The 27,263-nt window shown below is 48.3% G+C and overlaps 1 protein-coding gene and 1 pseudogene across 3 annotated transcripts in view; one reads left to right on the top strand and one right to left on the bottom strand.

Moving 5' to 3' along the window:
* The window catches only part of AFAP1L2 (actin filament associated protein 1 like 2), an 89,126-nt gene that overhangs the window by 29,063 nt on the left and 32,800 nt on the right, over positions 1-27,263 (top strand). For all 3 annotated transcript variants that reach the window (XM_016146373.2, XM_036222308.1, XM_016146372.2), the window contains exon 2: positions 24,881-25,009. In XM_016146373.2, the coding sequence (XP_016001859.2) occupies positions 24,881-25,009 (129 nt within the window). The remainder of the gene's footprint in view (positions 1-24,880; positions 25,010-27,263) is intronic.
* Positions 11,439-11,557, bottom strand: LOC118604729 (annotated as a pseudogene).

Genomic DNA, 27,263 nt, shown 5'->3' with positions numbered 1-27,263 from the left:
ACGCTTCAGCCGGGCCCGCCGGGGTGGGAAGAGCCAGCTGCATTTCTGTTTGTCCTCAGTGCGTGCGCATTCCCCTGGCCGTCAGCTGCCAAACATCCCACAGTTAGAGAAGGGTGGAGAGCAGGCTTGCTTCCGCCCCCTCTGCCCTCCTCACCCTCCTTGCCAGGGGGCCGGGAAGGCTTTGGAATAACCTGAAATAAACTTGCAAGTTCAAGCAGAGCCTTCGTTCCTCTCTCCCTGGCAATTAACAGTGATTTACTGGAGGTTACATTCTAGCACGGCCTCCGCTCTTCTGTTATCAGCTGCGTGGGGGGCTGGGCTCATTCTTGGTCACAGTCTTTTGCTGCTCTGCAAACAGCCCTTTTCGCTTTTAGCTCCTGCCCACAGCCACATCCTGTCCCTTTAGCGGCGTCTGGTGTGGGGCTGCCGAGCCGATGCAGACAGCCGCCATGGAGAGATGGGCCGAGTCGCCCAGTGCTTTTCCCTCCAGGCACTTTGGAGATGGAATGCACCCCGAAACCTGCTCTCTGGAACATGTTCTCAGAGAACAGAGCTTGGCCTCATCCGAGTGCAAATCCCCGAGTGTCCGTCCGCAGACAGCTGACAGCGTTTCGCCCTGGCATAGACGGCGTGTTTGCAGAAGGCCATTTGTCTCCTTGCCTTTTGTCAGGAAGACTCCTGTTACACAGAAGAGATGGGAAGCCACCCAAAGCTCTGTTTTCCCTTAGGCTCAGCCAGAAAGTGATGTGTGGGCTGTCACCTCCCACGCATTTGGGGCCTGGTTCATGGGCGCGGCGTGGCCCCGCCATCTTAGCCGACCAGCTTGGTCCAGCCGCTGCCCGTTAATATGAAACAGCACTGGAGGAGCCTTGATCTGTCAATGTGTGGAGTTACTCTTACAGCTCAGTATCAGGGGAAGGCTTGTCCCTCCCGGAGAGCTGGTACGCTTCCTTTGAGCTGATGAGAATGATCGCCCCTCCTCCTCTATCTGGCTTTTTTGACTACGTCGAAAGGCAGAGCTCGTATTTCATGTTCTTTGCAGCTTTAGCTTAGGTTTGGGGTATATTTTCTTTCCCCTTCTTTCTGCTTGGGTGTTGGTTTTCGGTTTCTGTTTTCAGAAATCCTCCGAGACGTGGACAGGCCCCAAACAAGTGAGCCGTTCAGAGGCCATGATGCTGCGCTCTCCCTTTTCATCCATCACAGCTTTGTCCTTCGATATGAGGGACCCCGTACAGTCCTCCCCGCAGAGAGTCACGTGCGTTGTCTTGACAGAATCCCTGCCACCTGCCTTTCCTGCCCAGGCCTGCCTCAGTGGCACCTTTCATGAGTACAGGCATACCTCACTTTATGGCACTTCACAGGTGTTATTTTTTTTATTATTTTTTTTACAAATGGAAGGCAAGACCCTCCACCAGAAAAAAAAAGATGACGACTCGATTTATTACCATGGCCTGGAACTGAACCCGCAGTATCTCAGCTATATCCATACAGTCATCACTGCTTTTCAAAGGGGATGCGTTCCGAGAGCTGTGTCGTTAGGCAGATTCATCGTCGTGCGAACATCATGGAGTGCACTCGCACAAAGCAGTGGCCTAGCCCGGCGCCCCCAGGCCCCAAGCCCGTACAGCACGTCACTGTACAAGACAGCACAAGATCAGATGGAGCACAAGAGAACATGATGCAGTCGAGAGACGCAGTAAACATGGGAGGTGTGAGGCAGCTCTTTCCCAGCACACTTTATAAGCAGGAAGGGCACACTGCAAAATCACAGTTAAAAGTATAGCATCGTGACTATGTAAACCGGTAACAGTCATTTATTATCAACAAGTAGTATGTACTGTACAGAACTGTGCGTGCTCTGCTTCCCTACGACTAGCAGCACGGTAGGTTTCTCTACGCCAGCATCGCCACAAACGTGAGTAACATCACCAACTGCGATGGGGTGATGGCTACGGTGTCACTAGGCGGTAGGAAATTTTCAGCTCCATTATAATCTTAAGGGACCACAGGTTGCATACACAGTCTGCCTTTGACTGAAACGTCATTATGCAGCTCATAGCTGTACTTGCTTTATGGCGGTGGTCTGGACCTGAACCCACAGTATCTCCAAGATATGCCTGTATCGGAGAATTTTTCCCTTTTTACTAAGAGTTAGCATCTTGTTGCTGTGGAATGAGACCCAAGGCTCTTTACTGCAATTAATGAATCTGCTCACTAAACAGTCCTGTGGGAACACACATAACTCTGTCAATCTCGGCCCTGACGATATAGTTACAAATGCATAATAGGCATCTGGAAAATCAAGGATGCTCAAAGAAAGGTTGCTCCTTAAACTGATTGTAGTAACTGGATTTGGATGGACTTGGCCGGAAAGGCATTTGTGGGGGTCATGAGCTCTCTGGGGACTGTGGTAGGGAATGGGAACTAGTTCCTTAAAAGCTGTCGTAGATGGTTTTCTACATTGCATAGAGATTATGTTTCTCAACCTGAGCCCAAAATATTATTTGTTTCTCTACGAGTCCTTTATGGTGACTTAAAATTTTATATTTTCATTTTGGTTGAAATTATAAAAAAATGTAAGCCTATTCTGGTTCCTCAGGATGGCCACTTTAGGACTCAGAGGTTGAAGCCTCATTTGTATTTACTATCAGGATGGTACCCAGGGATCACCAGAAACGCCAGTAATGACTCCCCGAAGGCTCCGCCGGGTTTGCCTGGGGGTCCCCGGATTATGTGTGAGCCTGGGAAGGAGAGAGAACAGTATACACCCCTAGACGCACCTGCACGTTTCACTGGTATAACACTGCGTTGTTATGTTACTGAACATCATGCAGGGCTTAGAGAAGTTAGCAACTTTCTCTGCCAAAAAGGTCACGATGATTTAATAATTGTGTGTGCTGAGAATTCCTTCCTGTTGAAAACCCTCAGCGTTGGAGTCCTGATTTCAGGCCATTGGCCTCGTAAAATATGTCGTTAGGGGTTTCCGGGTAGTTTGTAGGGTTCACCAGAAAACTCCCAGTGCTGAGCCTCTGAGTTGTGAACTTTGAGTGTGCGGCTTGGCTGGCGCAGAGATGGGCTTCAGGTTGCTGGTCTCCCACACACCCCAGGCAGCTAATTCTTCAGTAATCCTGTTTCCATTTCCGTCATCATTCCTCTGCCTCAAGCGATCCGTGACTTCCTGTTACCAGCCGAATGGCTTCACCTGGTTGGCAAGGTGCGCTCAGGCCAGCTCAGCCCCCTCTGAGGGACTCGCCTCTCACGGCATGTGCTCCAGCCGCTCTGTCCCCTCAGCAGCCCGCAGAGCCCCGCCTCACCCTCATCCCTGCCCTGAACGCTGTCTTTGCCCCATCTCCATTTAGTCAGATCCTCCAAAGCCCATCTCCATCTTGCTTTTCAGATCCCCCCAGTTACCTGTCACTGTCCTTTTATCTCCTGTAGAATGACAATTACTTAACATATTCTTACTCGAGTTCGGGGGTGGTGAGTTGGGTCGTTTGTCCCACCTTTTGGATTGTTAACTCGGATGAATGGCAAGATTCCCGGTGTGGCTTTGTCTCCTTCTAAAATGCCCTTCGCAGTAGCTATGACCATTTGTCTACTCATTCATTTAACAAACTTGTATGAAGCAGCTGCCGTATATCAGTCACCAAACTCGGGATCACGAGTAACCAATAATTGATTGCCTATGACTTACCACCTTTCTGGAACCAATGGTTTAATCAACTTATGTCCAGTTCTTAATCCTGTGTGCTCATTTGAGTCAACTAGGGAGCCTCCAGATGCTTGAACCCAGTAAGAGAGAACCTAATTTATGTGGTTCGGGGCATGGATGTTGAAGCAGAACAATAGTCAGTGTTCTGAGGGGGAGCAGGAGGACCCGAAAAGGCTTCCCGTCCTGCGTCTTCGTAGCCAGCCTTTGAGTCCGCTCAGCCCCTTGTAGCTGAGGGCGGAGGGCCTTGCTCAGTGCTGGGGCCACAGGTGAGAGGGCTCTGAAGAGGGGATTTATTTGTTTGGGCTTCTCTGGGCCCTTTTCTGGGTTGAATTGTGTTCCGCTGAAAGCTATATTCAGGTTCTAACCCCCGATATATGACTTTATTTGGAAATAGGGTCTTTGTCTATGTAATCCATTTAAGACGAAGTCATACAGGATTTGGGTGAGCCCTTATCTAAGAAGAAGGAGACCGTCTGGATAGAGAGACACAGGGAGAATACCTTGAGTGACAGGGGTTGCACCAATGCACCTGCAAGGCAAGGAATGCTGAGGATTGCTGGCCACCGCCAGAAGCTGGGAGGCGGCGAGGCAGGATTCTTCCCCAGCTGCTCCGGAGTAAGCGTGACCCTGTTGACACCTGATTTTGGACTTCTGGCCTCCGGGACTGGGAGAGAATCTATGCCTGTTGATTTAAGCTGCTCGTCTGTGTGTGGTATTTTGTTACGGCTGTCCTAGGACACTAATGCAGGTCCCCAAGGGCTTTCCCACATCAAGGGGGACACCAGGACCTCCCCTGACCTGGGCAGCAGGAGCCCAGAGGCAAACCTTGCAGCAGCCGACACAGCTGTGACTTTCTTGAGTTTTTAACACAGCAGCAGCCTGCACAGGAGAATGTCAGCAAGGGGAAAGGGACTCAGAGTTAACAAAGTGTAAGTGGCAGCTCGGTTCTCTCCCCCTTGGCCTTTAATTAGCTCCACAGCAAAAGCTTCTGCTCAAAGATGGCTTTATCATCAAGTCCGCGGCAGGACCAGGGTTTCGTGGCGGAAGAAGGATGAGCCCTGGCTTCAGTCCTTCTCTGCTTCACAAAGCCGTGTGCCTTTGAGTAAGGCACTTTTTCTTTTGGAGACCTCAGTTTCCCCATCTGTAAAGTGGGAATAATGATATAGTTCCTCTAGGGTTGCTGTGAGGATTAAATAAAATAATGTAGATAGAGCGCCTTGGTATAGCAAGCCATCACATAACAGCACCGTAACTCTAGTGGTATTTTAGTGGATGTTGGAGGACAAAAGCCACTGGCCTGATGATGGAAGGCCTCCCTGACGTGGGGGTGAGGGCTGGACGCCGTGCCAAGGATCCGGGCTTTGGTTTTACCTCTGCCGCTGGTTACTTCTGTTACCCTAGGAAAGGCGCTTCATTCAGCGTCCTCCACTTGAAGGGTGAAATCTGTTTTATAAGGTCGTGGAGGGTTAAGTGAAATGAACCAGATTCGACAAGTGCCCAGCCAGGGCTCGGCTTTCAGTGAACGCTGGTTCGAGGCTCAGAGAGCACATCCCAACATCGGTCGGGACAGGAAGGACCAGGACTCAGAACCAGAGCAGGGGCTTCACCTCCTCCCCGCGGCTTGGGACTGCCTGGGTCCCCGGGCACCGACTCTGGGACGGCACCGTGGACAGCCGGCCTGCGGCTCGGCCTTGTGGCGTGTTTGGCACACACCGCAGGCTGCATGTGGGCGGGAAAGCCAGTGGGCTCAAGGGACCTTTCAAGAGACACAACTTGGAATTTCTGAGTGTAGTGTACATTCCAAGAGTTGGCTCACCCCGATTCCCAGAAACCGTTTTTCCCAGGCTGCCGCTCCTTTGTCCAGAACCCGCTCCTGCAAAACGGCGCTCATTGCACGAGCAGCTCGGACCCTGCTGTCGCCGAGGGCACCCGGGCGCGTTCCCCTCCCGTGATCTCCATGCAGCTGTCTTGCCTGCACCTGTCCAGCTCCTCCGCCTGGAAGCCCTGGGCCCATCATCTGCTGCCTTTTTTTTTTTTTTATATATGTAAGTTGTTGACTGTGGTTTATGGCAAAAATGGAGGGCTTCGTTTCACCAGAATGGGTGTTTTCAAATTCAGAAGTTTTTGTCCTGATCTATTTTAAAACTAATCGCATTCTTATAGTCTGGTGGAAAATCAAGCCTTTTCCAACCAGGTTCATCTTGGCTAAGTCTGTTCCTTACTAAACTCTTGGTTTAGTAAGTTGTGGTTCCTAAGCTATGTACAAATCTTCTGCTCTAGTTCCATGAGTTCAAAGGTCGCCGTCAACAGATTACCACAAACCAGGTGGCTTCAAACAACAGAAATCTATTTTCTTACCTTCCGGAAGCTAGAAGTTTAAAATCAAGGTGTGAACAGATGACTCTACGGGAGAATCCGTCCTTGCCTCTTCCCGCCTGTGGTGGCATCTGGTGCTCTTGTCTGTGGCGGCATCAGCTCCATTCTCTGTCCACGTGGCTTTCTTCCATGTGTGTCTGTCTCTCAGAGCTCCCTCTCCTCTCTTTTTTACATGGACACCAGTCATTGGGTTTAGAGCCCACCCCAAATCCCAGATAGTCTCATCGCAAGATCTTTAATTACACTGGCAAAGACCCAGTTCCAAATAAGGCAAAATTCACAGGTGCTGGGGGTTCAGACTTGGACATATTTTGGGGGTTCCACTATTCAACCCACTACAGAGGGTATTAATAACAAAATTTATCGACTAATGCGTCGTATCTGGTGGTTTTTATGTGTTGTTTCATTCAGCCCCCACGGGGGACCCTGCAAAATACGTATGATTTCTCCCCACTTCTATAGGTGGGACGACTGTGCTTCAAAGAACTTAAAAAACTTGCTGAGATTCACACAGCTTTTTAGTGCAGGCACTGAATTCTTACCCAGCTCTTTCCACTACTCTGGGTCATTTTTCATTATGAGAAGGAGAGAGTTTAAGAGCTGCTATAATGAAATAGCTGTAGAAAAAAACCCATGTTTTCCGCCACCCACTTATGGACGGAGAATCACAGACTGCTAGGACATTTAAGAATACCAGGAATTTTGTATCGATGTTCATTCAAATGGTACAGAAAAGTTAACATAACTATATCTAGAAAACTTATCCTGAGGCATGTTGATATACCCTCCAAGAGGGCCATACCAGTTTTATTTAGAAGTCGAATCTGAGGGTCTAACGCATATTAAGTGGTCCATTACATTTTTGTTGAAGAAATGAATGCTTGAAGAAATGAAGCTGTGAGAAGCATAATGACAGGGTCAACTCGAGACAACGCCCCACTATAGGGTGTGACTCCCAAGTGGCCAAAGAGACGTCAAAAGATGGTTCCACCACTTTGCAAACTCTCTGTACCAGAGTTGTCCTAGCCTCTCTGTTCAGATGTCACGTGTGCAGTGGGAATGCTTTCTTCACGTGAACACTGTCCTTAGGCTTTCGATTTAATGTTTGGCGGAATTCCTCCAAGTATTGCTCCTCTGTATTTAAAGGTCAGATGTCAGGAGTTTGGGAATAATCTTGGTAATCTCATATTTCTAGACTGGGATCAGTCGAGACATCACAGTAATGCTTCGGAATTCCACAGCTTCCCAGACAGAAATTTGCCCACTGTTTTCTACCCTGATTCATTTCCTGACACTCGGTCTCATGATTTCACAGGTATAGCACATTTGTCAATGGAAATTGTTGTTCCGGTATAGAAATTTTGCTTGGAAAAGAAAATGTGCATCCGAAGTACTGAGAACTTTTGACCCTCAACAGCCCAAGAGACTGTTCAGATCGTGAGGTTTTGAACTACGTTTGTTGGAATAAATTTGGGATAGAAAAATACATAGGTTTGAGGTTTCAGGACAGTAGTGGTAAATGTTTTAATTCTCAACCTTATGAAAAATTTCTTGCCATCTTCTAAATGTCTATCAACTTGACCAAGACATCTTGGTTCGCAAAAGCTCTACATATTGGGGTTCTCCAGAGCAAGAAAACCAATGGGATATCTATTCATCTGTCCATTCATCCATCCGTCCATTCATCCATTGATCTATTTATAGGAAAATATTTATTTTAAGGAATTGGCTCTTGTGATTACTGTGGCCCGTGGTCCAAGCTGATACCTAAAATTCACCACCACTCTCTTTCTTCTGTGCCATTTGTTCATTCTTAGCTCTGGTGAGGTGGCAGTGTCATACATATGACCTTTTTTGGTGTCCGTGGCAGAGACACACTCAGTTTGATACAGGAGTGTCGTAGGGGCCAGGGCAGAAATCCAAACAGAGGCTAGTAAGGTGGGATGTTTTCTTAGTCTTCTAAGTGTCTGTTGGCCTCCTTTGCCTCTTGCCCTGACCACGCTAGTACCTTTTTTAAAAAAATAAATAAAAGATGGATAAGAAGTGTTATTCCAGTGCAGGGGGAGGTGTCTGGGTTTCTTTGACCTGGTCTGCACTAAGCCACAGGTCGCTTGTTCAAAACCTGTTCCCAGTATCCAGAGGAAGACTTTGATTAAAATATCATGTGGCAGTCACTTTCGTTACCTTCCTGTTAACTATCCCTGGGAACCCACTCTGACTGAGTAGACCTGCTGTGTGGGGTGCAAGGCAAGTTGATTCGTTTCTAGAGGACTTGGATGAATACCTCCAGTGGTATTGGTCCATGGATGCTCATTTACCTTTGTTTCCCAGTTGCCGTGATGAGACGTCCAAGGCATGTATATATGGAGCTCACAAAACACATTCGAGCTAATTTTATTAGAAGGCATTTAGTCTTTTTTAAACCAAAAGTCATTTAAAACCCAGCAATAAATTTGTTACATTTTGCCATTTGGCCACCCATGCTTAACAAATATTGCATTAGCAAAATAACACAAGATTTCCTGGAAAACTTGTCAAGTGTTTGAACAACTCGATGTCACACACCAGAAACTTTAATACAGCAGTCTCTGCACCTATTGTAAGTTTAATGGATTTCCTGAGTCTTTTTCTATTCTTTTTTTTTTTTTCACTGTGTTACTGTTCTCATAGGATATTTTGGTCACAGACAACTTGTATTAATAAGCAGGGTTGAAATAGACTAGCAGAGTTCCATATTTATATATAAATCTAGGCAAACAACATTCCCTTAGATATGCCTTCTCTGCTAGCTGTTTTTAAGTGTGTGCGTGTGTGTGTGTGTGTGTGTTTTACTATCTGGACTTGAAAGAAGAAATTGCAAGGGATGCCAATCAAGGTGATGGCAGGAGGCGTCAGAGTAATTTGAATTCAGATCTGGATTAACTAGCTGTGTGACTGGGCAAGCCGATTACCCTCTGAGTCTGTTTCTTCCGGGGACCATTATATCCACTGTATAGGTTTATTATAAGAGCTCAGTGTGATAAACGGTGTCAGTCATTGGCTGACTTTATTCTTAATAAAAGTAGTTTCCCCGTTTTGGTTTGTATTTCTTTTTTACTAGTTTATTCATAGAGTTTTTGTTGTTTAATTGTTCTATTTTCATAGTTTTAAGTTTTCAGTAGAAAGTGGCCCATCATAAAGTCTGTTGCTCCTTGTTGCTGAATTTAGAGTTCACTGTGCTTTTGCTTTACTTTGCGCCGCGTTACATTCAGAATAATGGTAAGGCTGCCTTATTCCTAGGCTTTTCTAATTAAGCCTCAGTTCTAAATAAGCAATTCCTGAACCAAGTGTGGGGTTCAGGGCTGGGAGACGCTAGATGGGGTCCCAACAACCAGTTTTGAATGGAAAAGACAGGGGTTTTCAGAGCCATGGGCTGGAAAGGGGATTCCTCACCCAGGCCCATCGCTACCTTCATAGGTCAAACTTCGGATCTCCTGCTTAGGGCTGGTGCCTAACAGGTGCCTGTCCAGGTGCCTGAGGGGCTGCCTATGAACTGCCTGTGAACTCCAAGACCCGCCGCTTGCACTGTACAGATCTGGTTGGGGGTTTGAGAGAGACACATTGTTAGTATTCACATATTTGAAAACATTAGAAAGTAATCTGTCGCCCAGAGAAACTTAGTGCAAAGAGTCCCCTCACTGTAATAGAATGGAAAATCGCTGTGGCTGGTAGGAGAGGAGCTGATTGCGGAATGATTCTAAGATGTCCCTGATTACAAGAAGCAATTTAGTGGCGCCACAGTTGAGGGGAGGGAATAAGGGAATCGCTACTACATTACACAAACAAGAGTCGCAACATGTATTCTTATGATTTCAAGGAATGCATGCAAATTAGAAATAGGGAACTAGGAATTTGCCTGTTTTTCTTCCCTATGCCATTGCTTAGCATGGCACTGGCAGAGAGTAGGTGCTCGGTACATCTTTAAAGAGATGACTGATGTCCAGCCAGTACCCAGGAAATACTTGTCGACCAATTGGTGTGGGTAGACAGGGCCACGGCGGCGGTGTGATAGGGCAGGGCGTGCCCATGGGATGAAATGACAATGGCTACACATTAGGGTGCTCGGAAAGCCTGATTTGGGGGTCAAAGGGATAACAGTTCAGAGAGAGAGAGTGGTGTGTGTAGGTGTTGCATTAGAGAACTTGGTTATGCCAGTGAAAAAAGTAGCTAAGGACAATCGCAGGGTGTTTGAGGCGGGGGCCACAGTGTTGGAGAAATTGGAGCAGAGAGAGGAGAGAGAAAGGGCCTGGAAGCTGAGAAGTCCTTTTGAGATGGGCCAGGGAGGGAAAGGGAGATTTGAGAAGAAAGCCAAACGCAAACTTAAAAATGTTCCCTAAAACAAATGCACTGGACAAGTCGGAAATTGCACATCAGCAGTTTCTTTTGACAAATTTTGGCTGAAACATAAAACAAAAACAATGATCCAACTCAAAACTCTGTGATACCTTTATATTGTTTATATAACAGGGCTTCAAGGGTTTAATTTAGAACATTTCTAGAATGAATAACTGGCGCTTGTTCATGTAAACGAGCACAGCCTGCACCGCGTAACCAAATCTTTTTCGTGCAGGTCACAGCTGTTTTCCTGAGGGAAAAGTTTCTCTCATCCTCGCTTCTCACCTTGGCAAATCACAGCCAGCACATTTAGAAGGCTCTACCTTTCCCAAGCCCTCGTCCGCTGCTCTCAAAGAATGACCCCTGTTCTTTCCTCACTCTCTAGGGTTCAAAACTACTTGAATTTAGGTTTAGAAAGCCTTGGGCAGATACAGGAAATTTAGTTTTCTACCGACCACGACCACGTGATTTAGGCAAAGTCCCTTGCTCTCTGAACATTGTTTTTGTTTTCAGCGGAAGGATGATTTTCTTCGTAGTAATGCTGAGTCTACAATAGGTGTTTTAGACCAGTGCAATCAACATGTAAAGCAAAACATACACACAAAAAGTTTTAACTTAAAAAACAGGCGAAATTCATTTCGAGGGTGTTATTTAATGCAATCTCCAACATACCGGCATTTCAACATTTAAGCAATATTTTTTTTAAAAACTCTGTTGAGATATTTTACATCCTTTGAAATTCCATCTCACACAGCACATCGCAATTCAGAGTAACCACATTTCACGTGCTCAGTAGCCACGTGGGGCTGGTGGCCAGGGAATCGGACAGCACCTCTTGAGAACGTCAGTCACTGAGTGAGTCCCACTCACAGCCCTGCGAACTTCTTGGGCCTTCTTTGCGTTAATTCGTTAAGAGCTTTGTGTGAGTTCACCATCATCCATGAGGTCTCTTTTATTTCTTTAATTTTTTTTTTAATGCCTACAGCACCTGGTCTTCCTAGGTGGTCTCCCATCCAAGTACTAACCAGGCCTGACCCCGCCTAGCTTCCGAGATCCGACGAGGTCCGGCACGTTCAGGGTGGCATAGCCATAGACGAGGTCCCTTTTAAAAAAGAGAAAATTAAGCCAACTTTGAGGAAGAAGAAAAAAGACTGAGAATCCCTATATAGGTTCACAAGTTCATCTCAAATACCAAAACTTGGGAAACTAGATTTTTTTGGTAAGGTTGGTACCTATTAATTTGAAGGCATCTGAAATAATGCGAGGCTATTTATGCTCTAGTGAGCCCACATAGCACACATGTTTGAGTATTTCGCCGTAGAAATTTTAATGTTTTATTCCTAAGTGTTTCCCTAGACCTTGTTGGGGGAACGTGCACCATGTTCCTTTTCTAGAATCCGAAATATGCTGAACTTCGAGGCTCTTCCGGCTTTGTGGGTTTTAGATAAGAGCCCACAGGCCTATAGTAGTGTTTTTCAAACATTTTTGATTGGGACTATGGTAAGATATGTATTTGACAAACATATTGTGTCCCGGGACACACACACAAACCTGAAACAAAGGTTTTATGAAAGATCCCACTCCTTGACTAGATGCAATGCATTTTGATATTTTCTACTACTACTATTTTTTTTTTTTTTTTAAGCTTGCTGCAGCTAACTCACTGAGTTGACAGCACGGGCCCCTAAATGGCGGTGCCCACAGTTTGAAAAGCACTGCTGTAGGCCTTGAATTAGGGACCATGGACAGCAGCACAAAGATGTGGGTACCAGGAAAAAAGAGAGATGTGCTCCTAGCAGGGAGGCAGCATCCCTCACCTGTTCCCAGGTGTGCTGCTCTCCGCTGTGGTTTAGACAGGACCATCACAGCCATACCTTCCATGTGAGTTCATCACTGTCAGCAGTTTTTCTGATCGTTTGGACACCATGTGAATTATCCAAGAAAATTACCTAGCCTTGTAGGCTTTGTGCTTGGACCTTTTAAAGAAAACAGGGAATTAGGTTTACTCCTGGCCCATTTAATGGCTTTGGGAAACTGAAGTATACCTTATAAAGGAGGTGACTGACATGGAGCCATCGTTTGTTCAACCTTTACTTCTATATTGATAAGGACTTTCTGGTAATTAGTGACTGAAAAGCAGCTTATGCGGAAAAGGGAATTTATTGGTTTCTGTAGTGGGCAAGTGCAAAGTTAGCTTCGGGCATGCTGGACCAAGGGACTCTAACAGTGTGGGTGGGGCTCCGTCTCTTTCTCTGGTTATCAGCTTTACTCCCCACCTCTGATCACTGCCTGCATTGTTAGACTGGAAAGGTAGGCGTCTACTGCGGCTCCAAGTATTCATCCTCATGGCTTGTAATCCAAAGAGGAGAAAGACCTCTTTATCTCAAAGCCCATAGAGCAAATCCTAGGGGCCTTGCATGAACCCATCCCTGGGGTCGGAAGGATGGCCAGTTCTCAGCTACATCCCCACCTCCTATGGCTAAGGTGGGGTCAGCAACGTCTGAACCGTATGGACTAGGTTCTCCCATTTCCAAAAGGGAGAAAGAATGCTAAGTAGACCGAAATAATGAATTCTCATCATTTATTGATTCTAATTCCTGCAAGGCCACTAAAGGGACTGATTCCAAATGGATAGGGTTCACATCAAGGGATTCTATACGGCTCTCAGCCTGATTATCAGTTCTTGTCCGTTAGACATGTTCTGCTCAACAGAGGCAAGGTTAATCGAGCTCAGAGGTCCCTAACCTTTTGACACTAGGGAGAATCCGATGATTTGAGGTGGAGGTGAGGTGGTGATGTTAGCGCTGCGGCTGAAAATACAGATGGCACTTCACTCGCTTGCCTGCCACTCACCTCCTGTTGTGTGGCCCGGTAGACCAGGGAGGGGACCCCCTGGTCTAGCTAGACAGCCACTCAGAACTGCCAGCCGTGTGAAAACTGGTCCCCTGGGGACTTTTGCTGTTCCACTCTTCCTGATAAGGACCATGTGAGGCAGACGCTTGTGTTCTCCCGTAACTTAACAATCACACCTGCCCATTTCATCAGCTGTTTTCACTCCACATCTGGCCCTGGCACTGGGGAGTCAGTCGTGGAAGTTTAGGGATTGGGTTCTCTGCATGGCTGTTTTGCTCCCCGAGTCACGAGTTGCAGCTTCCAGCCTTGTTTTTCCCACAGGCTGCCCTGGAGGGCTTAACTGTCTTGAAATCCATCAGCACTTCCCGGAATAAGTGAAAGTCTTTGTTCAAATCCTTTCATTTTCCGAGTTGTCATGCCTGACTCCTCTGTGAGCCTTTGGAATTCCCCTTTAGTTTCCACTTCTGACTTATGCCTAAGGTTGGAAGAAGTTTATTCCTAAGGTTGGAAGAAGTTTGTCTTCACTGCCCTCCACCCACTTGTCCTCTGCCCTCACCCCGGGCCTTGGCGACATTTTGTCCCAGGCTTGTCAGGTGCTTTTATTCCCCGGGTCTTTCCTCACACTTCGCTTTCATTAGAGTGTTTCTGAATTCCAGTTTCTGCACAGTCTGTTTTAATAAGCAAGTCTTCACCAGTTTAAAGTACACTCAGATCATTGGAATAAACTCCCGAAGGGCCTGTTGATTCTGAGCTCCTCTGGCCTCAGATCTCCCCTCCGTGAAATGGAGGTGATACCGTCCACCTCACAGGATGAATTGAAGTTGTATGTGCAGACTGCCTGGCCCTAATTCTGGAGTCAGAAAGTGTGCTATGGTAGTTCACTCTCTGTAAGCAAAGGAGACCCAGCTCAATCTGACTTATTAAAAAAAAAAAAAAAAAATGGACGTCTTGGCTATAAGTAACTAAGTGGTATAGGGGAAGGCTCGTTTGAGTTGGAGTTGATTCCTGGGGCTGAAACGTTGTCATCAGGAGCCTCAAGATTCTGTTTTCCTTCTCAGGTAGCTGTTTCCAGAGAGAGCCGTGGCAAGCTGCCATTCTAGCAGCTCAGAGACCGTGGGGAAGGAGAACGTGCACTTCCTTATAGTTCCAGGAGGAGCCCTAAGGCCGATGCTCATTGGCTCGGCTCTGGTCATGAGGCCATCCCTAAGCCAGTTACTCTAGTGGGGGGTGAGGGGCGAGAGGGAATGCTCTGATTGGCTAGGTCCCGAGTCATGTAGACACATACGTTGCGCAAAAGGGGATGCCCAGAGAAAAACTGAGTGCAATTAAGACGGGCAGGGGGCTGCTGGGGAGGGGAGAAAGCGGCAGATAACCACTGCGCAGGCTCATCATGCGTCATCCCTTCAGAGGCAGCATTTGTAATAGCATTGTACTCTTTGCCTGACAGGGTCAGCTGTCAAGGCAGGCGGGTGATGGCGTGGAGGCAGGGGGTTAGCCCAAAGATGGAAATGAAGCGAAAGGCCCTGAGAGCTACCTCTCAAATCACAGCCTGGCGCCGACCCTCCTTCTGCCTGTTTCTGGGGTAGGTTTTAACCCGCTGAGGCCTGGGCCGGGGGGGGGGCCACAGGAAGCTTTGGGAACCTTCACTCGTTTTGCAGCGCTGCGTGCTCCCCCGGAGCAGATTAACCCAAATTCCACTTTAACCGCCCTTGCTGACCACCTGCCAGGACACGGTAGAGCGGTCCTGCAAAATCAAGCAGAGGTATTTCCAATCGCTTGTTTGAAGCTGTCCTATTAAAGAGTGTGTGTGTGTGTCTGTGTCTGTGTGTCTGTGTCTGTCTGTCTATATGGAGGGTTTTCTGTGTCCATCTGTAATTATAGGAGGAATATAAGTTTTATTTAGCAGCTAACGTTTAACTTAGTATACGCACCTTATGGGATTATTCTGTGATCTTTATACCAGTCCTACGAAGTAGGTATTATTGTTAACCTTGTTTTACAAAGGAGGAAACTGAGGCACGCAGAGACGTTGATTAAGCTCTCCAAAGCCATTCATTCAGCCAGTATGTGCTGAAGCCAAGCGTGAACCAAGATCCGGAACTAACATGTGGGCAGTTGGAATCTGGGACCTGGTACCGGTGGGAAGGGCGTGGAAGGCGCTGCTCCCTCTGGACCAGGGACCCCGAGACAAGAAGTACGTGACACCCCCACCCCCAGGACATTCCAGCAGGTCATAGGGAGCACGACGGCACGGGCCGGACACTCCAGATCCCAGCAGCCTCCAGGGTCCAGGCCAGACAGACAGAGAGGCCTGGGAGGCTGGCAGGCCTCTGTTTTCCTTCCCAGCTTCCTTGCAGGCTCAAGGAAAGACTTGCCTGTGTATACGCCCTGGTGGGCCCTGAGTCGCCCTGGTGGGCCGCCTCCCGCCAGTCAGCTCCAAAGACAAGGTGGCGGTGGTGGTTTCGGACTGCTGGGGCTGGCTCGACCTCGGAGGCGGAGGCCCGAACAGGCCTCACAAAGCCCACCGATCCAGTGGTATTTCATTACTTGTGCTAAATGTTGGAAAGAAACAGGAAATCTGAAAAGTATGGCGATGTTTTCTTTCTGTGCATCTTTAGTTTGTGTCTTTTTTCCCGCTAAGACAAATAGCGAGTGACTAGGGACAGGCCTAAATTTGCAGCCAATGCACCCAGTGTCTTTTCTCCCTGTGATAACTCGCTGCTCTGCTGTGTTGAGGAGCAGGGGAGGGTATAAAGAAGGAATGAAACATTTCCCGTAGCTCCTCCACTGAGAGATAGCTACTGTTATTTTCCAGCCTTTTTTCCTATCACCCAGTACTTCCTAAGCTTCCAACGTGAACTTGAGGGATCTCTGATTAGCCCGTACTTCAGAAACTAAGCTGGTTTGTGCCAGTTGTGTGACTTGGCACACAGGGATCCACCCAGCTGAACCTTTGCACCTCTCACCCACGTTACTGGCCTCTGCCTGAGTCTAAATGAAACCAGTCTCCTGGCAGGTCGCACTTAAGGAACGTCCTAACTAGGCCCAAGGAACAAAGGCCTCTTGGTCTCCCAAAGCCTCTTTGGCCTGGGTCCTGGTGAGAGCTAGAACCTAGGGCATCTCACCCCTACCCTCGTGTGCACCCTGAACTGCCGGAGTGCCCCAGGGGGCTGACCACCTCTGGCCCTGGGTTCCTGGCCCAGAGAGGGGCAGCCATCTCCAGGCCCTTCCTTCCCACCTGTACCCTTGAGAAAGCCCCATCAGAGCGCTGTCCAGAAGTGAGATGCCTCATGGGCTCCCAACTCCATCAGTTGCCAGGGACTGCCTCTCGGCGGTCATTCCAGAGATGGTAACTGGCCCACATGGGGACCAGAATTGTGGCCAGGGACTGGTGAGCCATTTGCCCAGGCCTACTGGACAGAGTAGCCGAGAGCATTTTAATAGGAGACAACTCAAGAGGAGTCTTCATTTGGGGGGGCGGGGGGGGCGGGGTGTGTGTGTGTGTGTGTGTGTGTGTGTGTGTGTGTGTATTTGTATTTGTAAGCTTTATGTACAGCAACTAGTTTAGCTTTTCATTTCACTGGGGACAAAGGATTTCATTCATGGTACAAATAAGCAGTAAAGGCGGAATAATCACCAGGTAATAGCCCATGTGCTCCGGGCTGGGTGGACAGGTGATACCTCTGGGCTGGCCAAGGCGGGATTAAGGTGGTCCTGGGCCTCGTTGTCCTTGGTTTGATGTCTTCGGCTGTTACTGTGTGAATTTCCGAGGGGCCGTATCGAAGCAGCTCTGGTTCCAGCTGGCTCTGTAGCCGAGGTTGGAATTCTGCTTGTGGGGAGGTTTGTTCCATCTGAGAGGTCACCAGTGAGCAGCTCGAGTTGTTTTTCCAGTAGTGCAAGCAGCAGCAAAGCGTCTGTCCCATCTTTTCAGCCTGTACAGCTGATCTGGGAATGCAAAGGGTGGCTTCTTGTTGGGGAAAGTTTTAAGTGATGAGACTCCAAGATAGGTGAGAAAAGGCAGATCTTGGCAGAAATCATGACAAGCTGACCTTAAGGTCTGGCTCAGCAGGGAGCCGTGCATGCACAGTGCTAGTAAATGAAGCAAAACTCTCTCCCCCTCACCATTTCTTGGAGGTGGAGATCAAGAAAAACTCCAGGAGTATTTATCCTGGAGAAAGTTATTTACATTTCTGGCTCTGTCTCCTGGGGTCCAAACAGGCGGGATCAATGACAGACGTCCGGGGTTGGGGCAGCCCGCGAATCTTTTAGATGCTGATCGTCAGTGATGAGAGATTCCACTTGTTCAAGCAGGACAAAGAACTGAGTTCAGTGATGTGTAGACGTATAGATATCTTGGTCCTTGCTGTTGACAGCCTTACTGTCCAGAACGGAAAGCACTTTTGGAGGGTGGGGCCTATTAACAGGCACAAACCTACAAAGTTCTACATGTAAAATCAGAATTGAGTCATGGAGAAGCACTATGGAATTTCGTTTTTTTAAGGAACCTTATAAATAATTTTATAAAGTAAAAAAACATCATGAAGCAACAGTCACACCATTATTTATCTCAGTGGTTCATAACCTTGACTGCACATCAGAATCACCTAGAAGCTTTGAAAACTCCTGAGGCCCAGAGCATTATAGCGGGGTGTCTGAGGGCACGTCCAGGCGTCAGGAATTTTTAAACTCCCCGTGATATTTTGGTGTGCAGCCGCTGTTGAGACTTGCCGCTTTACTCATTGTTTACATGTCCCCGAGTGGTCATCCACGAAGTGCATGAAGGTAGGCGTGCCCTTTAACGTCAGCAGGAAGAGGCTGTCAAGAGTATGACAGACTGGTCTCAGGACACAGGAACCCGCTGTGTCTGTGTAGGAGCATGCTATGGAGGAAGTATACGGACATGTGGAGACATGGGGGCTTCCTTTATCCACACAGTGGAATACTATACAGCAGTCAAAAGGAAAATATCATATACACAACAACATGGGTACGTCTCCAAGGCCTTATGTTAGATAAAAGGAGTCAGACTCCAGAGGCTATGCGGGTTGCTGGGGCCTGGGACTGAGGAAGGGGTCACCTGTCAAAGGGCACAAAGGAATTTTTTGTGGGGGCTGGGTGATGGAAATGTTCTATATCTTGACTGTGGTGATAGTTACCACAGCTGAGTGTGTCTGTGAAACACTAGAATTGTATAGTAAAAATAGAGGATGTTACTGTATGTAAATTATACCCCATTTAAGACACTTTTTCTTTGTTTAAAAAAACCCGTTTCTTCATTCATGGTGAATGGGTAAACAGAATGCTGCAGTCTATCCATACAGTGGAACATCATTCAGCCACGAGAAGGAATGAAATCCTGATGTGTGCCACAATATAGATGAACCTCGAAATCACTGTGCGTAGTCAGAGACGCCAGACCCGAAAGGCCACCTATTTTATATGATTTAATTTATGTGAAATATCTGGAATTGGCCAATCCACAGAGACAGAAAGAAGATTCATGATCGCCGCAGACCTGGGGGAGGAGAGAATGAGCAGTGGCTGCCCGATGGGTTTGTTTCAGGTGGCAGGAAGGTTCTAGAAGTAGATAGTGGCGATGGGGGTTGCGTAACATTGTGAATGTACTTAATGCCACCGAATTGCAAACTTTAAAGTGGTTGAAATGTTAAGTTTTATGTTATGTGTGTATTAGCACCATAAAAGAGAAAAAGGGTCCCGCTTCCTGTTAACATGCCAAGCACACAGCGGGGCCCTGGTGCAGAGAGGCCGGCGTGGTATCCGGCACTTTAAACGAAAGGGGCTTGGTGCCCGATGTCTCTGATGAAGGGATGTCTCCTTTTTAAAAGCTCATCCCTGAGAACGTGAAGAGTCTATGACCAGGGAGAGTTGGAGTGCCATTTTCCGCCGTCCGTCCTGTTGCCCGTCGCGGAAACTTTTCCCAGGTTCATAACTTTGGTGGGTCCCCAGTGTCCAGGTTCATGTGGCTTGATCTTGGGAACTGTTGGGGCCAGGAGGGGGTGGCGCGTCTTCGTACTTAAAGGATAGATCTGCTTAGTTTCACGTTTGGAAGGAAAATCATGCTCAATCATGTGTTTTCAGCAAATGCAGCTGAATAAATAAAAATGTGTGTATAAAACAGCAGGGGACCTTGTGAAGGGCAGCCTTTTCGGCATGTTGGGAAGACGTGTAGGGTTGGGAACCTAGTGACCACAAAGCAGGACTGCCTCAAGCTGAGGAAAGCCGGGGGAGGAGGTCATCGGGAGGCAGAGCTTCGCCGAGGCCAAGGGCAGTGAATGGAGCAGTTGAACTGTCCAGCTCTGCGTGGGCCTTGGAAGCCCGGAACAAGAATCTTATTGATGACTTGTCAGACCCTGAGCAGACAACTCTGAACTTTAGCAGAGCCAGGACGGAGAGCCTGCACAAGGGCCTGCAGTTTCCAGAGTGAACAATACCCTTATTTTTCCCTCCCTCCGCTGGAAGATGAGGAAGCAGCCAAAATGAGAAGTGGGGGTGGGGTCGGGGTGGGAAAGGGGACTGGGATGAGCGTTCCAGAGCCTCAGTGAAATGGCCACATTCCTCCGGGGGATTGCCTGCCCCTCCGAGCTCTGAGGGCTGAAAAATGTCACTGGGGTTGGCGAAGTTGGAGCCTTGTTCTTGTCGATTGTTTTTTCCGAGAGCACGAGCTGGACCCGAGAGGGTATGTTCGCAGCAGGATCACTGGCTCCTGCTGTCATAGCTCCTCGTCAGAGGCCCAAACCTACCAAGGCTGACCCTTGACCCGGAAGGAGTTCCTGCTTAGCCCGAGGTGTAGACTTGGCACGCGCTGAGATGATTGTGAGCAGGTGGCTTTGACAGTGAAGAATCGAGGGAGGCAGAAGATGCTAGGAGAGCTGAGTGCTGCTGGTCATGGGTGGCTGTGTGGGGAAGGGACCTGGATGCCCTTGAAAAGTGATGCAGATCTAGAGGACAAAGGAAATGATCTGGGCTTCGTGAGCCCAGTTCCCAGTCCGTTTCTTCAGCTGACCGTTCACCTAGAGGAGCCACTTTAGAGGAAGAGGAAGATGTCTCTGCTTTGTCAGCACTCTTCCCCCACCCATCTGCCTGGCCCATCTGTTCCCCAATGACAGGGACCACAGCTGCCCGCTTCATGGCAGTGTCCTCAAGCCTGTGTGTCTCTGATGGCATTGTGCATCTCAGTCACCAGGGGTATCTTCTCCTACAGTCCCTACATCTACTGGAATTATCACTAGGTCCCGTGGGCTCTCCCTGTCACAAATCTTGAGTCCAGTCCCTCCTCTCTATCTCCCCTGCCTTGTGGACTGTGGGGCAGAGGGAAGCAGAGGCCATGATTCTGATACTCCTCCCTGGCTGCTTGGCAATGGCTACTGCCAGCAGACAGCAGACAGACAGCAGGTACCATGGGCTTGGGCGTACTTGGCATTTGAGCCTCTGCTAACTCTGGACATGACCCAGTTAGGTTATAATTCAGCCTCAGGAGCCCCTTTCCACACTGTGTACTCGCAGGGTGGTGGGGGGGCCAGTGTCCTAAGTGGTCCTTGGCTGCTGGGATGAGGTCACACCCTCACCATTCTCAGCTGCACTAATACAGACATCTAAGTAGCCTCCCTGCCTCCTCCTGGGTCCCCCCTCCCCATCTTCCATTGTCCTCCCTATTGTTTTCAGAGTTATTCTATCTCCAGCCTGTTTGAAGAACAGTGTTGCATGGCCTTTCCCACTGCATTGCCTAGAGGCCCTGCAGGATAAGATACTAACTCTTTAGCAAAACAAATAAATCCCTTGTGATCTACCCACATGATCTCATTTCACAGGTCAGGCCTCAGAACCCACCTTCTCCCCTTGGAGGCCCACCCCACCCAGCCTGAGACACAGAGCTACTTGTGGTTTCTCAAACACCCTGTGCGCTTTCAGCTTTTGAGTCTTCTGAGCATTTCATTCCCTTTCCCTGAAGGGCCCCTGCCCGATGAGCTCCTAGTCTTTCCTCAAAGGCCAGCTTATAAGTTCCTTTCTCCGATAACTGCACAGTTTACCTCTTTCTTCCCTGTGTTCCTGATCCTTGGAGACATTCCTGCATTACTTCTGCTTTCACCCTGTGGACTCACTGGGCCTCTTGAAAGGGCTGGGGACCCCATCTGGGTCACCTCTGCCTGCCCAGAGCCAGGCACGACATTCTTCACCCTTTGCCTTAGTACACATTTGCTGATGTGAAGATAAACAAAGGCCGTTTTCCAAGAATCGGGCAGCTAGCTTTTGGGAATAGCCGAGGATGTGGAAGTGAAGAGACACTTTCGTTTTCATGCCCCCCCCTTTTTTTTTCTTTTTTGCCTCCAGAGGCAGCAGCAGAACAGTCTGGAGAAGTTCAGAAGGTCAGCGAAAATGCAGCTGAGACCCTAATTGCCTTTCCTGGCCCTTTCGCTCCCTTTACTGTATGTAGTTGAGTTCAAGGCTCTGTCATTTTCCTCACATTTATCCTGTTTTCTCTGTGTTTCACTTCTGTAAGCTCACCGCTTTTTAGCCTTTTGAGTTCCTGCAGCCAACGGAAAACTCATTAAGAGGGGTGTGAAAACACAAAGCAAAGAAAAAAAACAATCTGAGGTCTCACCCTACTGCCTCCTCTTCCCAGAAGCCTTCCCGGCCTAGAACTGTGTCCTCGTCTGATCTCCTAGCACGCACGAGGCAGCTCGCACCTACTTGACTCTTGAATTTTTTGGTGCTATCCTTTGCTCTATGAATCGCTTCACCTGTGCTGGTCTTCCTGTGCCAATGAGCTTGCAGAAAGCAGGGATCCCACTGGACGGACTCTGCTTTTTAATTTCCCAGTAAGTGGAGGCTGGGAGCCCAGTCGAGTGCTGGGCGCATACACGCGGGGTGTCACCTGTTATCTGTTGGTGGATTCTGGGAGCTCTGCCTGTTCCCTTCCAAAACTTACACTGTTAAGAGTCTAATTAGTTTTCAGTAAACTGGGCAAAAGCCATTGGCCTCTTGGGGCCGCTCTGCTACATTCTTCCCAATACTCAAAGACCGGGGAAGAGACTGCTGTCGGCCCCCGGCTTGTTCCAAAGCAGAACTGCGCAAACATGGCCTAAGCTGTCACCCACCATCTACTTGTCGCCTCCCATTCACTCTAGGCACGTGGGCCAGCGTCTGTGACGTGCAGCCTGTGGGCCGCTGGCTGCTTTTTACCTTCACTTGGCTTTCAACAAGACAGAGGGGATTGGACACGTAGAGCCTTGTGGAACCTGCTCGATTCTTCAGCCTTTACCAGGACACTGAAGAAAGGAGAAAGGAGGTTTCTCTTCTGCTTCTCCAGCTTCAGCAAATTCTTTCAGGAACATTCCTGCGGGAGGGTGGCGGGGAGAGGGCTCTGATCCTCGACAGGCGGTGCCCATTCATTCGAGTGAGCTGGCACACCCCGATGTTTGATCTGACAATCACATATGCTCGGACAGTCATCACTGCTTTCTTCTGAAACAAATCCTCACCACCCCCCTTTCCCCCCTCTAGCCCTCTCCCGCAATCTGTGACAATGTTCATTCCTGGGAATTTGGTTTTGCAGGAATGGGATTAAGCTGGTATCCCGCTAAGATCCCAGGGGGTGATTGGACCGGAAGAAGCCACTGGGCTCTGAGAACCAGGAGAGCGTGAGGGCTTCCTTCCCCAGTGAGGGGGGTTAGGAATAATCTAGGGCTCTGGTTCAGGTCTGGGGAGCTGGGCCTTTGGGGAATGGTGGGAGAAAGCCCTACGCACAGACATGCGGTGGGGTATTACCGAGAGCTCAGCCTTGGAGTCAGACTGTAAACCTATCTCTTTGCCATGGGCCATGTGGGACCTTATGGGCCTTTACTGGGCCACCAGGTCCACAGCTGCAAAGTGTATATAACGATGCTTGCCTCTTAGAGTTGTTGTCAACTAGTAGGTGCCTAATTAGTTGACTTATCCATTTATTCAGTCATTCCACAAACATTCATTCAACACTGTAACAGTAAGAGATGCCAAAAGTGCAAGATAGATGTAGTCCCAACTCACCGAGCTAACAGACTAGATCAAGGTGGGCAAAACAAACATATAACTTAAAAATGAGCAAAATAAAACTACTACTCGTTGTTGATTTTGCTCATTTCAAACTTTAAAACCGATTTGTGTTCATATCGTTAATAAGTTGTGATTAGAGCTATGATCACGAGTCAGGAGTTAGATGCTAAGTTAAAAAATAAGAAATTTCTACTTTGGGTAGAGCGTTCAGGGAAGGCTTCCTTGAGGAGGTGACCTTTCTTTCCCTCCTCTCCCTTACATGGTACAATAGGGAATGATATGTCGCAAGATTGTTTTTTTTCTAAAGGGGAGCTTAGAGATGACTGCTACTGGAAGAAAAATAAATAAGGATGCCATGAGGGTGAGAAGAAAAATCAAGATGAGAGGATGATGACGACACTCTTTGTGTGATTAGTGTAGCTTTTCACAAGCCCGACCGAGAAAAGCTTCACAGATCTTGTCATTTTCAACCGCCTTGTGAGACAGGCAGGACCCACGTGGTCATCTCCACTTTATATAGACAAGGAAGCCGAGCTTGGAGGCATGGCGTGACTGCTCAGAGTTCCCGCATGGATGGAGAATGACTCTGGGCTGCTTCCCTGCTGTCTGTGGCCCTTGGCACTGGGTTTGGACCCGTGGTTCTCAGCCTTGGCTGCACATTACAATCACCTGCGGAGGTTTAAAAACTATTGACCTCTGGGTTCCACTCCCAGAGATTCTGGTCATCAGTCTGGGGTACAGCTTGAGCATCAACAGTTTTAAAATCTGCAGGTGATTCCAATGGTCGGAAAGCCTGGTTTTGAACTTCAGGTTGCCAGCGGCCATTAATGAGCATGTTCTGAAGAACTAGCCATGCAGGGAGAGCCAAGATGACAAACCTGTCAGCAAATGCAGCATCCTGTTCTTAGTAGAGAGTTAGGTCCCTAATAATAGCAACAGTAGTGGTGAACACCCTGTTCCTAGACTGTTGCTCTCTGCACTGGCATTTCTGCAAGATGATTTCAGCTAGAAATTGACAAAGTCTTCTATGGTAGTGTCTTTGAGAGCCTTAGCTTAGTTTTGTATTTCCCTATCCTTTGGGGAAACTTGAACAACTGGTCAACCTTATCACTTCTTTTGATGATTGTGAGTTTGAACTGTCTTCAAGTTCCCCAGACCCTGAACTATTGTAACTGACTTTTATCAAGGAAGAATTCCTGTTTCCAGACTCTAATGGGCTTGTGGGCTTGATTGGGCCACCTTGGTCACTGCCACTCCCACAAGTGGTAGACCAGAGTGTTTGGCCAAGGTCATTCACCTCACAGCTGAGGGCCTGTTTCCGTCTCCCTGAGCCCCTAGCACTGGAAATCCTGCTTTTTGGCTGGGCCCCTCGTGCTGCCAGGCCTCACCCCAAACCCCTCCCCTTGGGACCAGAGTGTTCATGGTGGGACACCGCAGGATCTGGAGGTCTCTCTGAGATGCACTGTCAAAGAGAAGGCGGCCACCGTAACGGGTTCTCCTGTTCTCTGTCTCCAGCCCTGGAGCAGTTGCTGACGGAACTGGAAGATTTCCTCAAGATTCTCGACCAGGAGAACCTGAGCAGCACAGCCGTGGTGAGGAAGAGCGGCCTGGCCGAGCTCCTCCGGCTTTACACCAAAAGCAGCAGTGAGTGTGGCCCAGGGGCCGTGGGGAGGTCTCCGTGGAGAGGGCCAAACGGTTGTATTAACGAGGGCCACCATAACGAAGTTTCACAGACGGGGTGGCGTGAACAGCAAATGTTTATTTGCGTACAGCTGTGGAGGCCAGAAATCTGAGCTCAGGGTGTTACAGGGTCGGTTCTTTCTGAGGCCCTCTCTCTCTGGCTTGTAGATGGCCACCTTCTCCCTGGGTCTTTCTACCGTCTTCCCTCTGTGTACATATCTGTGTCCAAATCTCCCCTTCTTATAAGGACAGGGGGTCATACTGTGTTAGGGGCCACCCCAGTGGCCTCATTTAATGTGAATCACATTAAAGACCCCTCTTCTTTAAAGACCTTTCTCCAAATACAGTCACATTCTGAGCTGTCAAGGTCTAGGACTTAACATATGAATTCTGAGGGGGCACAATTCATACCATAACAATAGTGTAGGAGTGGAGCCCAGAAATCTCTATTCAACACATCAGCCTATGAATGAGGTTTTAAACACAGTATTTTCAAAGCACTTTTTCTTCCTGGTTGAAAGGAGAGAAGGGATAATAAACCGTTACAATAATAGCTAAGGCTTAATTAAGTGAGCACTTCCCACTTACACGGATGAGGAAACCGAGGCCCGGAAAGTTCAGATAATTTCCCCGGTGTCATACAGCCCAAGGGAAAACGTAGTTTTAAGAATTTGTAAATCACAGAATGCTGCGTTCATATTTTTCTTCCACCTTTTTTATCGAGGTGGGTTTTTATATCCAACCAATACATGAATCTTAAGTATTCGATCCAGTGACTTTTGACAGTTGTGTACACCTGTGTGCCTACCGCCCCAAACAAGACAAGAACATTTTCTCTCTAAGAAGGTTCTTTCTCGCCTCTTCCTGGCAAGAAAATTCCTCCCCACCCCCACGTCATGGCCACTATCGTTTGGATTTCTCCCACCATAGATGAGCTTTGCCTTTCCCAGAACTTCACGTAACTGGAACCGTACAGGGGGTACTTTATGTCTGGCCTTTGCTCAGGAGACTCGTCCATGCTATAGGGTGAGCCAGTTAGTTGTTCCTTTCATTACTGAGTAAGTAGTGTTGCATTCTGTGCATATACCACAATCTGCTTATGCAATCACTTGTCGATGGACATTTGGCTGGTCACACATTGGGACTGTTTTGAATAAGGCTGCTCTGAGCGAGCTTGGACAAGTCTTATGGACATATAGTTTCATTTCTAGCAATTCAGATTTTTTTTTTTTTTAAGAGAAAAGCCTTTTTGTGAAGTCATAACAGTTCAGTTTATTTTTACAGTGGATGTTCGGGAATTGGAAGTGATGGTTGGGGGCGGTAAGGGACCATAAGAGGGCATCTAACCATCTGCCTCTCGGCGGGAGCAGCCTAAGCCCGTGCCAGGGAAGGGAAGTGCACCTGCTCCAGCCATCACAGGAAATTCTCCCTTACATCCAGCCCGAATCTGCCAGCCTGCATTCCAAGGTCCCTTTTCCTGTTCTTTGTTCCCAGCGAAACTGGTTTCTAGTCTCTGAATAACAGAGAAATCGTAAAGCTGAAGCATGTTGCTATCTGCCCAGCAGCCTTCTGTTCCCGTGAAATAGTCCAGGCTCCCTCAGCCTTTCATCAGAGGCGTTTTCCTTGAGCCTCTCGGTCGTCTTTCATTTCTCCAGCCACCCCTTGGTTCCCAGGCTCCTCCTGGCTTTGTAGTAAGCGTCTGCTCATCTGCTCGTCTGTAGCGAGTGCTGGTCAGCAGCACATCAAAGGTGGGAATGGCAGATGGGAAATTCACATCACAAAGCAGGTTAGTTAGAGAGGGATGAATCATCCGCAAAAGGATTGGTCAGTGGATCTTTTTAAAAGCGCACTCCCCAGCCCACTGAGATGTGCCCCGATGTGAGAATATTCAGTGATAAAGAACCTCTGTTGGGAATTAGAAGCACCTCTGTAATAGGGTCCGAACCATGGTTCTTGGTTCTAACCACTCTCTCAGAGCCCCCGATACGGGGACCCTATTTGGGCTTCTCATGCTATGTCATTTCCTATAGGATGACCTTTGTTTCACCCTTGAACTTCATATGTTCTGCTCATATGGAGTCAGATCTTTTCCCACCCTCGGTCCCTGCGGCGTGAAGGGCTGCAGAAGGCTGCTGAAAACCCGTCAGCGTCGCCCCCAGAGAACCCCCCAGACTGCTAAGAATAAATGTGCGAGGCCTGTGGCTGCCACTTCTTAAGG

Source organism: Rousettus aegyptiacus, unplaced genomic scaffold (genome assembly GCF_014176215.1).
Source record: "Rousettus aegyptiacus isolate mRouAeg1 unplaced genomic scaffold, mRouAeg1.p scaffold_m13_p_6, whole genome shotgun sequence".
Classification (NCBI taxonomy): Eukaryota; Metazoa; Chordata; class Mammalia; order Chiroptera; family Pteropodidae; genus Rousettus; species Rousettus aegyptiacus.
The sequence above is the reverse complement of the archived record's forward strand: the minus strand, read 5'-3'. Positions and strand labels throughout refer to the sequence as shown.